The 15,766-nt window shown below is 34.8% G+C and overlaps 1 protein-coding gene across 2 annotated transcripts in view; it reads left to right on the top strand.

Moving 5' to 3' along the window:
• The window catches only part of FCHO2 (FCH and mu domain containing endocytic adaptor 2), a 151,939-nt gene that overhangs the window by 114,736 nt on the left and 21,437 nt on the right, over positions 1-15,766 (top strand). For both annotated transcript variants that reach the window (XM_043973083.1, XM_043973075.1), the window contains exons 16-18: positions 5,004-5,046; positions 8,830-8,912; positions 14,363-14,466. In XM_043973083.1, coding sequence (XP_043829018.1) covers positions 5,004-5,046; positions 8,830-8,912; positions 14,363-14,466 — 230 coding nt within the window. The remainder of the gene's footprint in view (positions 1-5,003; positions 5,047-8,829; positions 8,913-14,362; positions 14,467-15,766) is intronic.

Genomic DNA, 15,766 nt, shown 5'->3' with positions numbered 1-15,766 from the left:
AGAGATGTGATGATCTGGAGCTGCAAATGTATGCAGTCATTGTAATTTCTTTGGCTATTTCTACTACAGACCAAAAGCCTTGCAAAGCAAAAAGAGATACTTATTTATACTAAGTTTAAAGAGCCTTGTTGGAAGATTAGAAGAAAGAAATACAGATAAGAGAACATATTTATTAAAAAGATAAGATTGACATCCCCTTGTTCTTTTTTTTTTTTTTGGTGGGGCAGTGGGGGTTAAGTGACTTGCCCAAGGTCACACAGCTAGTAAGTGTCAAGTGTCTGAGGCTGGATTTGAACTCAGGTCCTCCCAAATCCAAGGCCAGTGCTTTATCCACTGCACCACCTAGCTGCCCCCCATCCCCTTGTTTTTAATGGTAAAAATTAAAATTCACAAACTTTTAATTAGGAAATAACTATGACATAATCTATCCTAGATTTGCTTTTTTCATTCATTTTGTTTTATATTTAGCATCAAATTGCCTTTCTTTTTTTAAAAGACTATATTTTTATTGATGCCTTTTTGGATCACATTAATTTCTAAATGTGTATATCTTTTGCTCTAAACCCAGTGAGCCTTTTGTTTTAACAAAGATTTTAAAGAAAAAAGGAAGAAGCCAATTGAAACATCAAACACATGTAACACTTCTTAGAGCATATGAAATATCCTATAGGTGGATCATTTTTTTTTTTATTTTTTTGGTGGGACAATGAGGGTTAAGTGATGTGCCCAGAGTCACACAGCTAGTGTGAAAGTGAAAACTGTCTGAGGCCAGATTTGAACTCAGGTCCTCCTGAATTCAGGGCTGGGTGCTTTATCTACTGTGTCACCTAAAGTGGATCATTTTAAAAGATTTCATAACATCCTAATTCCTGTATCTCATTTCTGTTAAATATAGGTATGATTATGCTATCACTTATCTTCTGTGTGTGTGTATATCTAAGAGAGAGACTTCCCTCTGGTCCCTCTGGTCCTCCAACACTACCACCACTACTCACAGACCCTCCCCCCCAATCAACTGACTTCTCTGTCTCTTATTTCAATGATTCCCTAAAACATGGATGAGGGAAGAATCACATTTTAAAGTTTACTGAAGGCAATATGTTTTATTCACCATGATTTCAGAAACTAGTTAAGGAATTATGAATTTATATACATGACAATTTTGAGACCTTTTGATGATACATATGAAAATCATTGCCTAAATGGATTCCTTTAGTAAAAACAAGGTTGGTTTAAAAAACATTTTATTTTATAAAAGTATTTTATTATTTTCCAGTTACATGTAAGGATAGTTTTCAACATTTGTTTTCATAGGATTTTTAGTTTCAAAATTTTCTCCCACCCTCCCTTCCCTTTCCCCTCCCCAGGACAGAAAGCAATCTGATATAGGTTATATATGTACAATCACATTAAACATATTTCTGCATTAGTCATATTGTGAAAGAAGAATCAGAGCACAAGGGAAAAACCTCAAAAAAGAAGGAAAAAAACCAGCCCCAAAGTAGAAACAGTATGGTTCAATCTGCATTCAGAATGCACAGTGTAAAAACAAGTTTTTAAAAGATGAATTGTTATTTTCACAATATCTCAGAAAATTAATATAAGCATTGATAGGTAGAATTTGTACCAATTAAGGCTATTAGGTGATTTTTGCATACATTTTTTCATTAGTAGAATATATGTTTTTGAGGGAGGTTTAAAAATTTGTTTTGAAAAGTTTCTTGAATAGGAATATTACAATAATAGTTTGTATAAGGAATACTCAGTCTAGTCGATATTTGAAAGGTTGTTATAGCTTTTTGTCCCTCTTACTATAGAGTAGTCACAGTTGGACCAAACATTTCTTTATAAAGAATATTTTTATTATTACCTTTCATGTTTTATTTCCCAATATGTTGCCTGTGCCTTCCCTTCCCAGGAAGCCATCCCTGGTAACAAAGAGAAGAAAGTTCAGCAAGACCAATCTTTCCTAGTTTTTCTTACCAACTAGACAAAATGGTGGAGAATGTCAGGCTTGGGGTTTTGTTATGGTTGTTAAAGTTCTATTTTATTTATTATTATTAATTTGGTACTTTTTGATTTTTATATATTGTCATTTCCTACCTTCCTACTTCCTATTTTACCATTGAACCCTCCCTTGTAACCATAAGAAGAGAGTTCAGAGAAATCATCCAAGACAGCAACTCTCCTACTGCTCCTGTACTGAGAGGGGGAAGGAGTATAATGCATCAGTGGTTCCCTGGGATTGAAACTGGTCATTGCCATTTATTATTTTTTTAAATTACTGATCATATAAGGTATTTCCCTCAATCAGATGAATTCTCTCCAAGGCCTTTTAAAACAAATTCCTAATATATAGATTGGGGGAGAGGGAAGAAATTACATTTTAAAGTCTGTTAGCCTATATTTAGGTGTGGTGATTTTTCTGAATGTATTCATAGTTTATTATTGTATAATAATATTTTCTATATTCATATCATCATGGTTTGTTCAGCAATTCTTCAATCAGTTGATATCCACTTTTTTCAAGGTTTTTTTTTCCTGATATATAAAAATGTCTTCATTCTAGTATGCATACAGGACTTTCTACCTTTTTTACCTCTTTGCTAAAGAAGCTCAGAATGGATTGATGACTGTAAGGATATGAACAGTTTAGTGACTTTCCTTGAATAATTTACAGTTGTTTTCCAGAAAGGTTGGATGAAATCACAACTCCAATAACAGGATATTAATTATACCTGTATTCCCAAAGGCCTTCCAACAGAGTTGTTTTAATTTGCATCTTTTAATTATTAGTAATTTGGAACAATCTTTCATATAGTTGCTGCTATTTTAGAGTCTTTTTTGTTTTGGTTTGTTTTTTAACATATCTAGACTGTTGAGCAGGTCTTTTATCCCTAAAGTGACTCTTTATCCTGATGTGACAGTATCTGAAATTCATTCCTTTAACCTGAGGTTAGCCCTTTCAACATGCAAAGCTTTGTGGGAGAAGGTTAAGCATTACACAGTTATACATGACTAGCACCATGGTATTAATATTCCTGGCCCACCCTCTTTTGCAGGTGTGGCAGAATGAGGGCATGGCGTTGTTCTGAGTTGGGTGTGGGAGGGCCAGAAATTAAAAGGTGTGTTTAAAATATCATTTCATTTGTAAGTGAATTTTTAAAATGTAATGTAATGCAAAATATAATGTAATATATATTTTTAAAGTTCTGTTTTGAGACCAACCTGGATTCTTTTCATAGGCTAGTTTTTAAAGTCTTCGTGATCTTTCTCATGTCACCTCCTATATAGCATTAACTAATTTTTCAGTTCTTTCCCATTTTTATTAATACCTTTTATTGTTAAATCATATTCATTTGTGAATATACCCCCTGGTTTCCCTAGCAAGCCCTTTCTTATAACAAAGAATAAAAAAGAAAAAGGAAAATATTTCAGCAAAACCAACCAACCTCAGTCCCATCTGATAGGAAATACAGTATTGCCCATGCAGGATCCTCTGCTTCTACAGTGAAAGGAGGAAGATGCATTTTCTCAGTTCTTCACTCGAGGCCAAGTTTGGTTATCACACTTACACAGCATTTTGGCTTTTTGTTCTTGAAATTTATATTGTCGTAGGTATTGTACATATTGTCTTATTTCACTTTGCATCAGTTCATGTCTTCCCATGTTCCTCTTAATTCTTCCTGTTCCTCGTTTCTTTTACCACACCAACATTCCATTACATTTATGTCATTAACTGTTAAAATAGCATGGTTTTTAATCTAAGATGTAGTTAATGACTGTAGCCAACATCCCTGGCTATTGAACTTAAGGTATATATTGCTATATATTGTTATGATATTTTAGCATAGTGAAAAAAATAGACTGAATTTTGATTCAGAAGACCTTGATTCCAATCCCGACTCTGCTATTTACTATCTATGTTATCTTGGGGAAGTACGGCCTGGGTCTCATCTATAGAACAGGGAAAAGACTAGATGACTTTTAATGCCTCTTTCACTTCTCACAATGTCCTATTATTCCTTTTAAGAAGACTATATAATTTAAAGCTTTATTAATTAAGGGATATCTTTTCTGGCAAGAAAATATTGAGTAAAATCTGAGCCTGTTCCAAATGTTAACCCTAACCCTAACTCTAATTCTCTGTAACTCTAAAATCTCCCCACAGCTATAGCAGAAATTAAGTACTTACAAAATGTTTTGTATTAACTAGAATACAATTTTATATTTATGGTAGAGATAAAAGACATTGGTGTCTTGTGTGGCTTCAAGTATGTCAAATATATTTAGCATATTTTAGCTTAATAAATTTTAGCTGTAATAGTTATGACATACCATAAACATTTTCTAAGTCACTCTTAAAAGCATTTGTGTTAAATTTTTGTATAAATAACCATTTATAGTAGAATTATTTCTCCTTTCTAAAACTCAATAAGGGACCATCTAGGATACAAAGAATATAACACTCTCTGATTAAGAAAAAGATTTTTATTCATCATTTCTTCCTGTTATCTCATAGATTAGGAACAAGCAAGTTTATATTTTTGTATTTTTTTTTACAAACTTTAAGAAGTGAATCTTATTAAAAGAAGTCAGTATTCATTTTAGTTATTGGCTTTTAACAGCTTTATATTTGGAAGATTCCACTAGAGGGCACAGGAATGCTCTGTGATCTCACTTTCTGTTAGGTACCTGTTACTCTGATGGTAAATCCAAGGAAGATTTTTGTGAACATGGTAACAAATACTGAGACAATTCAGCTGGAATTCCTTCTCCTTTCCCCCAAACTTACCAGATACTACTAGAAATGTGGTAGTTGATACATAGCTCTTTCTTGGTGCCAACATAAACTGTTCCCCTCCTCAGAATGGTTAGGTGCATGTAATGTCATTTTTATCTGCATGTGTGTATTTTGTGTTTTTGTTCTCATGGCATTGACTGATTTTGTTACTCAAATTATATGATTTTTATTTGTCATAACATTTTAATTTTTTAATTAGGTGAAGAGTTAACAAAATCAAAGCTTTCTGCTCCATCCAATGAGTAAGTTCATTATTTAAAATTATATTTTACATTTTGTATCACTTTTTTTATATTATGTTCTTTTTGGTAGAAAGTTACTTTTGAAAATAGTTACCTTTGACTATCCAGTTGTGCTTTTATTTCTAATTATTGGCTATCAGTCATCCTTTCTCTCTTAATTTTGTAAGAAAAAACCCTGAGTTGGAGTTTTTGCGTTGCCATGGTTTTGTTACTGTTTCTGACTATTTAAAATTATTTCACATTTTAAGAGATAAGTGATTACTTCAGCCCAGCTGGAGTTTTGGCTACTTCCACATAAATAATATTACCAGAAGACCACAAATGTCTACATTTCATTTGGCTTCATTCATACATATTAATTTCTTTTATCAGCTTTGGTAGTTACCTTGTACAATGGACCTTGTAATTCATGAATTGTCAAAACCAGGAAGGAATATCACTTCCCTGCCTTTTGAAGTGAGGGCACAGTGTGAATTTCAACTTAGCATACATATTGGTCAGCATGCATACTGAAAATCAGTGTTATTTACCACTTAAGCCATAATTACACATTGTATCTTGAACTCCTTTTCCTTATCCATCGTTAAATGTATAATTTCTTTGCTTGCATTTCTTCCAACTGCAAAGGGAAATTTTAGAGACATTAACGGATTGATTTTTTTTTTAATGTATTAGCATCCTCAGAGGTAGAAACTACACAGCATGGTGTTAATTCATGTTATATTTTACAAACTGTTCATTGTTTTAAAATAAAGACTTTAATTTGAAGAACTATTTACAGAATCTTAATGTGTTTAGTCAAATTAGAAAGTATGTTACTTGTCAAAGTTGTAACTAAAGTATACTTCTGCAAACTTCAATGTAAGTTTGCATTCAAGGGACTACTGACTTTAAATAGTTGTTATATTTAAAGAGATCAATAGTACCTAAGTACTGATTCATAGCATTCACAGATTCATTCACAGCAGAAATCATGGTGCTTTAGCTTTTGATCCATATCAGTTAACTGCTACCCCTGTTTCCCATTCATCACCTCCCCCAAGAACTCCATCTTGTAACTTCACATTTGTGAACAAGGATAACCTCTTAAAAGCCCCCATGTTTTGATTTCAGGTAAATTTTTTTTAATTCCAGTTTTATTGAGTCCCCCAGCTCCCAGGTGACTTGCAAACATTAAGTAGCTTTTTCTTTGGCAACATCCTTTTTGAGTGGTCCCATAAAAGATTTCTATTCCTTCACAGTTTGGACATGGCTAAGTTTGGAGGGAGTATTGATAAATTTCAAGTTATTCTTCTCTGAGGTGCAACATTTAGTCTGTACCAGCAAGGACTTTCTTTTGTTTTAAAATAATAAACATTTTTATTTATAGTTTTGAGTTCCAAATTTTATCCCTCCTCCCTTCCTTCCTCTCTTCCTTCCCTGAGGTGGTAAGCAATCAGATATGGGCTATACTGTGCAATTAAACAAGCATTACCATGTTAGTCATTTTGTACAAGAAAACTTGACTAAACGAAAAAAATGAAAGAGTGAAAAATAGCATGCTTCAGTCTGTGTTCAATCAATATCAGTTCTTTCTTTGAAGGTGGATAGTATTTTTCATCATTAGTCCTTTAGGGTTGTCTTGGCTCATTGTATTGCTGAGAATAGTTAAGTCACTCACAGTTCTTCATCAGACAATATTGTTGTATCTCTGCACAATGTTCTCTTGGTTTTACTCACTTCATGATACATCAGTTCATAATAAGTCTTTCCAGGCCTTTCTGAAATCATCCTGTTTGTCATTTCTTATAGCACAATAATATTCCATCACCATCATATGCCACAGCTTATTTAGCCACTCTGCTCTATTTTTTAGCCACCACAAAAAGAGCTGCTATAAATATTTTTGTACAAATAAGTCTTTTTCTCTTTTTGGGGATGTCTTTGGGATATAAACCTAGCAGTGATATTGCTGGATCAAAGGGTATGCACAGTTCTGTAGCCCTTTGGGCATAGTTCTAGATTGCTCTCCAGAATGGTTGGACCTTATCACAACTCCACTAACAGTGGATTAGCATCCCAGTTTTCCCACATCCCCTCCAACATCCAATATTTTCCTTTTTTGTTATATTCCAGCAAGGACTTCTATAGAGTGAGGACATGTTTCTTGTTTCCAAAAACACCATCTTTCATTATGATAAAGTCACTGGTTACTTCATCTTCACCCAGAGGGTAAACACTTTTGTAAGAAAGGTCATTTCATAATTAGTAGATGCACTGTTTTTGATCAGTTTATTGTCTTTGCTTGATCTGGTAGCCCTGGACAACTTTGTAGCTATTCTTTGTTGATCTCAGTAGTGATAGCTCTTCTGATTACCCCGGACAACAGAGAATGTCACATGTTCAGAATGCCAAGCTCCAATGCAGACCACTTTGTACAGGCCTTGGTGGATTTTATGGGACAGTTTCTTTGCCTGCCAGTTGGTGATTCCTTTGTAACTTTTGCCCTTGATCACTCCATTGACATCAGTCACCCCATTCGGCCCATACACAATGGATATAAGCATCTGCTACTTCAGCTTTTTCTGGACCTAGTCCAGTTTCTTAGCCACATTGCTATCATTGCTATCAGGTGAGACTTTTCTACTTCAGAGGAATCAGACACATATGGGTATAGTCAGTGACCCATATAACTTGGCAATATTTCTTCATGCTGTTGAACTCTTTGTCTAGCTGATTCTTGCCTTCATCATCCTACCTTCCTGTATCTTTCTTGCAGTACTTGATAAAGGCCTCTTCTTGGATATGTGCCATTTTTTTTTATTGAAGCACCTCTTAAGCTTATTACTGATATGCTGGGCCAAGATAGTTTCGAACCATCCTTTTTGAGGAGTTTGTATGTATCCCACAATGTTTATAGTGACCACAGGAAGCATCTCCACAGTGATGACTGCATTGACTAATTCTTTCATGTTCACCTTTGAACCAGGCTTATCTTACTTAGCCTGACCTACTAACCTTACAAGAGTGCTATAAAGATAAGTGAGATAACAAATTAGCTCTTGGAGGAGAGTAAATGGTACTGAAAAAAAATATATAGTTAATAGTTTTTAAATATGTTGTTTTTATTTGATTTTTAAAATATGCTTTCCCATTGTCAAATCCTTAGCCCCTTTTCTTTTTCAGGGTAAGGACTGCTAATTCTTTGGAATACTATAGTACATGTTTCTGTTGGAATTGTTTTAGGATATTACAGTTTGCCTGGATGGTAAAAATTCCAGTTTGATTTTCGAGTAGTACCTTTACATGGGTGGGGCAGACATACCAATGCTAACTACAACTTTCTTTGCCTAATGTAGTGGCAGCTTCTTTTATTTTGTTGTGTTTTTAAGGTGATGTTTTGCATCCTTCCAGAAATAAACATTTTCACCCAGAATCAACTTTCCTTGAGAGAAGGTATCACTGGTTTTCATCTGTATCTGATCCCTATCCCCAAAAGAAAACTCACTTTGCAAAGTAAATTTCTTACTTGCTGCAAGGGGAGAAGACAATATGAATATTTTTTAAAATGCAGAATGAATTATTTATACTCTGCATTTAAGTGTTGTTTAGTTAGTTTTTAGGGCATTGGAAGTTTACAACACTGTTTAAAAATAGTAACCTATTTTAAACATAACAGTTATGTAACATAAGGTTTTGTTTTAATTAGATAGGAATCCTAGCATGAATCAAATACAAGTGATTTAGTTTTATGCTGTTAAAGCATATTGGGTGTTTAATTTTTTTTTGTTTTTGGAATGTTAGGAAGGGGAACAGTGACTTACTTGCATGGGACCCATTGTTTGGACCATCTCTTGATTCATCTAACTCAACACAATTGACATCAGGTAAAAAACATCATTTTTTAAATAAGAAATTGCATTAAATTGTTCACTAGCATTTATAAGTTTGTACATGCTATTTACCATTTCATTTAATTTCAGTTTAGTAATAACGATGATATTGATACTTGGATACTATGGGGTAGTGTTTAGTGTTAAAAGTTTGTATGAGGGGGCAGCGAAGTGGCGCAGTGGATAGAGCATCGGCCCTGGATTCAGGAAGACCTGAGTTCAAATCCGGCCTCAGACACTTGACACTTACTAGTTGTGTGACCCTGGGCAAGTCACTTAACCCTCATTGCCCTGCCCCCCCCCCAAGTTTGTATGAGTCCAAAAGTCTTAAATTTTTGGCAAATAGAAACCTAATTGAATATATAAATTGGATTGTTTTCTGATGTGATTGTACAAAAATGTTGGAAAAGAAAAGTACAAGAATAACAAAGGCTTATTTTCAGTCTTGCTTTTTCTTTTTTTTTTTTTTTGTAGTTAAAATTTTTAAGTGGGGTTGATTTTTGAATGGAGAGATTTCTAAATGTGTTTTTTTTTTCCTAGTGTGGCTTTGGTATCTTTTTTATTAGCTGTTCACCTAGAAATCACAAAAGAAAAATTTTTAATTAGTATTCCAGAGAAACTTTTTTTTGAAGTTTGTTTTGTTTCATGCTGCTTTCTTTTTAGTTTGATCTGTGCCTTTCTTCCCTACCTCAAAGTCTTTTTTTCATTTTCTTGCCTCCTACTTAAAGAATATTTCACCTTTACCTCAGGTAATACTTTTTCATCTAGTAATCATTTGGTAATCATTTCTTATTTGAAATATTTATCAAAGCCATTATTTAAGTTTTTTCTAATTTGTTCAAGGTTCTTCATTAGGCATGAAAGAAACCAGTCTTCCACTACTGTCTGCATAATAGCATCAGAATATATCTTTTGCTAAGAAATATTAAGATGACTTAACGAATTAATCTGTTATTCTGTTAAGCTATCATTTGAATTAGAAATAAATCACTCATCAAATTCTGTTACATTATCCAAGACTGTATTGAATGGTTTCTATCACACAGCTTAAAAAAGCAGGCAGAGTTTGCATTGTTTCTTTCTATTTCCTTTTTCTACTCAGTATTTACTCCTTCCCCCAAACTTAGTACCTCATGCTGCCTGCTGTGGTATCCCATCGAGACCTTCCCTCATTGCAATGTCTCATACCCTTTCATTATCTCCTTTGCCCATCAGACCCCATTTATTGGTCTAACCTTAGCTGTCAGGAAGTAAAACAGTGTAAATCACCCTAAATTACTTGAGACTATTAATTTCTCTAAAACCCCAAAGGAATCTTATGGTATATGGGGCACTGTTGAGATAATAGGTTTGGAGATTTTAGATCTAGAAGGGACCTTAGAGTCTTAAATTATTAAACTTAAATTAATCCCCAATTTTACAAGTGAGAAAACTGAGGCCCCTTAGATGTGAAGTGATTTGCCCAGGTCTGGGTAGGGAAGACATTTCTGGGCAGGGCTTTTCCACTTTACCTGCCCTGCCTAAGGAGGCCTGCCCTGGTGTCATATAAAATCATCTTGTAGAAATTTTGGTCATTTTTAAATAATTTCCATTGAGGTATATTTAAAACTCAAAAGAATATGATTTCCTTATAAAGATATTCATAACATTATTGCAGGGCAGATGAGCCCAATACTATCTCTTGACTTTGTTGGATTTGGTCTGCTCTGTGGTAGTTAGTTGCATTAAACTTGGGGGGAGGGGGAAGAAAATATTTTAGCTAGTTATGTTTCTTAAAGGAATCCTCTTTATACATGTATACATTTTAAAATGTGCTTGCACATTCTCTATTTTCCAAACTTAATGTATGTTTACCAAGTTATGTACAATGTATAATTGTTGGCAGCTTCAGGTCATATAAGAGCACTAGAAACTGTATAGCTGTATATTATGTAGATGTAAAATACAAGTTTTAGAATTTACTTGTTGCTTTTAGTTTTCAATCTTTTTCTTCTCCTTCAGCTGTCCTTAAAGAGCAGAATAGGAATTCCTCTTCCTTCCCATTGGTTTGCCTGGGTGTATAATAGCTGAATCTTTACTTGGAAGTGAGTCAGATTCTGAGGCCAGAGCCCATCACCAGACTTTTCTGTAACTCACTGTGCCACCCTGATGTAGCAGCCTCATCAGAAAGCACAGATGTCTTATCTTTTGCATCATGGTCACAAAGTCAGTGGATTTCCTTTACTGATGAACTTGTTACAATTAAACACACAAATGCAGACCAGAAGGCTTTCCAAAGATTGCATTGTAAAACTGAAAATCTCTTCAAGTTCCCCGATGCTTTGCCTGGGAGATCTTCCAACAACTATGCCTCTGAAGATCAAAGTAACCGTGGCTATAATGTTGTGTGTCCTGAAATATCACTGACTGAAGAGACTGAGAGTGCTGTTGAAAAGTCTTCTACGTCATCTTCAATACCGATGGACTCTAGTGTAGTCTCTACCTTTGCTCAGATATATGATGGTATGGCAAGCATGCATTGTACATTACTCTTAGCTAACAGCTAGAGTCAGAGGACTGGTTTAGGCTGACATTACTATATCTCCTATTATTGTTCATTACGGATCACTTTTTAAAAACTACTGCTACTCCCTTCTCTGGAACCCTGGCACCCCCCCCCCAACTAATCAACATTTAAAAAAACAGTAAAACAAGGGCTGTCTTATGGAGACTAATGCAAGTTCCTCACTGCAGTGATCTGTTCAAGAAACCCCCTGTTTTCAGTGGGGTCCTTTTAGGAGCAATGGTACATGGGCATTAAAAATATATATACTGGGGCAGCTAGTGGCGCAGTGGCTAGAGCACCGGCCTGGAGTCAGAGTACCTGAGTTCAATACGGCCCTCAGACACTTAACACTTACTAGCGTGTGACCCTGGGGCAAGTCACTTAACCCCAATTGCCTCACTAAAAAATATATATACTAATTATCTTGATGCATAAACAATCCCCTCTTTAAATCCCCCCAGTAAAGAAACCTGGGGAGCTTACAGGAGCAGAGATTGGCATTACCATTATGAGTTACTGAATTCTTACCATTACCTCTGAGTTACATTCAGAGTCTAATTTATAAATTAAAATTACATTTTTTTTTAATAAAAAAGGAGGGAGAGGTAGTCAGTGGCTCCAGATACGTGACTGGACTATTCTAAGTTGTCTCTCAAGTTTTAAAATAACCAAGAGCTTCACAGATCTAATGGTGGTTTGGGAGAACAAGGTGCTGTATCAGGCTTTAAAATGGTCATGTTAGGTTCACAACTAGGTCCTCCTGATTAGTACTCACTGATATAGTGAGAACAAGTAATCCCATGAAGTGGTTATAATATTATTTGAATTCACACTGTTCAACATTATAATTACATGTAAAGTATGCAGTGAGAATTTGAATAATGTGACCACTTTTCTGCATTACAGGCTAACTGTAACCAGGCTGTGTGCAGTTCTGTAGGTATAGATCTCAACTTGTGCTCCCTTATCTTTTGACTTGTAAGTTAAAGTTCACAAGTTACAAGTGACAACAGGAGAATTATGGATATAATGAAAACCAAAGAGTAATAGTAGGATTTGGACTGGCTTAGGCTGTATCTCCTAAGCTCTCATTTCTTCTAATTCTGGAAACCATCTCACCCTGCATTGCTTTCTCACTGTCTCCTCTTTTCTTTTACATCCTTTTGTGTGATTTTATTGAGCTGGCCTTGGTCACAGCAGATTCCATTTTGTGAATTTAACACATTCCTTACTACCCAGAATAAGAGAGAGGCATTGTGTTGAGTAGACAGCCGACCTCAGAGTCAGGAGTATGTGGATTCAGGTTCTGCCTTTGTGCATACTATATGACTCTGGACAAGTCACTTAACCTCTCAGTGTTCTAGGCAATTCTCTAAGACTGTAGGTTGGATTAGTAGAAGTTCCTCACCAGGAAATCTCTATCCAGTGAACTCACGTCTGGTTTAAAAACAGCACCACAAAAAGCAATGCCCTAATCTCCTATTTCCTCTTTCTTTTTTTTTTTCCCCCCATTTCCTCTTTCTACGGAAGCTCTCTCCCTTATGTTTGTTTTCTCTACCCATCAAGTGTTGTCTTAACATTTTAAAGTATCTAGTTAAGTACTCAAGTAATCTTTAGTTTCTAGTTTCGTTTTTCCAATTCACCAACCAGTATTCCCCCGACCCCAATCCCCCAAATTCTCTTTTGTGGCTGTCTATCCTGTGCCCTTTGTTCTATGTCTTTTTTTTTTTTTGGTGGTCTAAGCTGCTTGCTAAATTTCATGTCTTTTTACATATTTATTCATATTCACATCTGTTTTATACATTGTGTATATGCTAAACATACTTCCCCCTTTATTTAAGAATATTTCTACACACATGAACACATACACATATCTCTAGATATAGAAATATATCAACAGAGGGAAGAAGGGAGGAAGGGGGAGGAAGAGAATGAGAAGCAGAGGCTATATACTAAGTAGATGTGTGAGAAAAAATTTAGGGTGTCCCATGAGTCTTAGTGCAGCTTACATTACACTAAGACTTTTAGGACTCCTGGTCTATGAGAGAAAACTTTTAAGTTGTCAAATAATTCCTTTATTGTTATTATGAGTTCATGCATTTCTGCTCCCACACTTCATCCTTTCATTCTCCAAATAATTTTTACACTAGTTAATTTATTTTTTTTTCATGATGATGTACCTGAATATCACCCAGTAATTCCCTTCTGTGGGAAAGTATCAATCCATGGTTCAAATGGAAACAATTTAATATATTCTTAGAGAAAATATTCAGGTCTATCAGTTCTTTTTTAATTGGAAGAAAAAACCTAAACAATTAGGAGTCAACAATAGCTCAGAAAAAATGTAAACATTTTATTGTTTTTATTTAACCTTGTATTAACTTGGAAGATTTTTAGTAAGCTAATATAGAGTTGTAATGCTTTTTATCTGCATGTGAGTTAAATTACTATTTGGTTCAGGTAACTATTGTGCTTGTAGTTCAAGTTGCCAGGTCTAAGGTATTGTATTTAAACCTAAAGGCTTTTTTTAAATCCTCCAATAACTCCATGCAAAACAAATGCAGAGGGGGGAAATTGAAGGCTGATTTTTGAGTGCTATATTTATTTTTATCTAGTTTCATAAGTTTAATGCTAATAATAATAATAATAGAAATATCATTTCAATCATGTTTTGGGTATTAATTTCCCCAATAATAGTGATGTTTTAAAAACCACATCTGATAGATTTTTGAGTCATAGGGACAATCAAAATATAAATTTATTTTGTAAAATATTTGGAAAATAGAACTCACAAAAGCTATTATAATTTTATTTGTTTACTTTTCCATTATAATAGGATAAGCTCAGATTTTTCTAATTACTAATTATTTCCTTCAAATTCTCTTTTTTTCCTCACTAGCCAGGCCTACAACTCCTCTTTCTGCAGGCACCATTGTCCCTCCTCCAAGACCTACTTCCAGACCAAAGCTTACTTCGGGCAAGCTCAGTGGGATTAATGAAATAGTATGTATTTCATTTTTTAAAAATTCTAGCATGGTTTTTATTTAAGACATGATTTTTCTTTGTCCACATGTAGCTGAACAACTCTAAGATTGTGTATTATAGGTTGACATATGTACCTGAATTAGCAGTATTATGGTTGAAGTGAAAAGATCATTGAACTGTGACTGTAGAGACCTGATCCCTGCTCTGTCACTTATTAGCTGGTTAATTAGTTGGACAAATCATTTTATGTAACTTGAAAAGAATTGAACTATAGGATGGTTAAGGTCCCTTTTAAATATAACATTTTATTCTGGAAGCTAAATCACTGTCATCTGAGGATTGCCCACTTATTTAACTTGAGTGTTTGGGAAGGGGCAGCTAGGTGGCGCAGTGGATAGAGCACTGGCTCTGGATTCAGGAGATGCTGAGTTCAAATTCGGCTTCAGAAACTTGACACTTCCCAGCTGGGTGACCCTGGGCAAGTCATTTCACCCTCATTTCCCAGCCCCTCCCAAAAAATGTTTGGCATTCTCTTTTTAGGAATTTGGGAAGTCTGAGGACAATAAAACTCTTACAAATAAGAACTATGAAAAAACTTTTCTTTAGGATTTAGATCCCCACAGAAGCTGTTATAGATTGCCCTTGAGATGAGGATATGTTGTGTGTTGTTTGGAAATTTGAGATCTCATTTCCAGATATACAAGTAGATATTTTTCATTAACTAAGAAGGAAAAATCCCCACAGCTTCATGTTGAGAATCTCAACAAACTGCATGATCCTTACAAGATAGCATAAAGCAGCATTTTACAAGTTAATTTGGGCTTAGAATATACAGGTGGGACTCAAAAATTCTTAGCTGAGGGATATAGAATGCTACTGAGATAACAGAAGGGTGGGGGGATTTTAGAGCAAATTTCAAGAAGTTAAGTATACAGTATTTATATTTAATATTTCTTAGGAAGAAATTGCTGGGATTGAAGTTTTTCCACAGAACCACTGTTCCCATTGAACAAAACAACCAGTGTTCCATGAAACACACTTTGACTGGTAGAGAGTATTTTCCAGGCAGGAAAATGAGTCGACATTTTTTTGTTCCATAATCCCTGTCTTTCACAGGAGCACTCCAGCCCTCAAAAGGGCTCATTTAGAAAACTAACGAGAGGAGAAGAGCAAAGCAAAAAGTACAGTTGTGAAGGATTATCTATCACTCATATCCATCATGAAGAAAATACTCATCGGTGCCTACAGTCAGTATGGGGATAGGGAACAGTTGCATAAAGATACAAAACTTGACTTCTTAAGTCTTATTACAATCATG

Source organism: Dromiciops gliroides, chromosome 1, assembly GCF_019393635.1.
Source record: "Dromiciops gliroides isolate mDroGli1 chromosome 1, mDroGli1.pri, whole genome shotgun sequence".
Classification (NCBI taxonomy): Eukaryota; Metazoa; Chordata; class Mammalia; order Microbiotheria; family Microbiotheriidae; genus Dromiciops; species Dromiciops gliroides.
The sequence above is the reverse complement of the archived record's forward strand: the minus strand, read 5'-3'. Positions and strand labels throughout refer to the sequence as shown.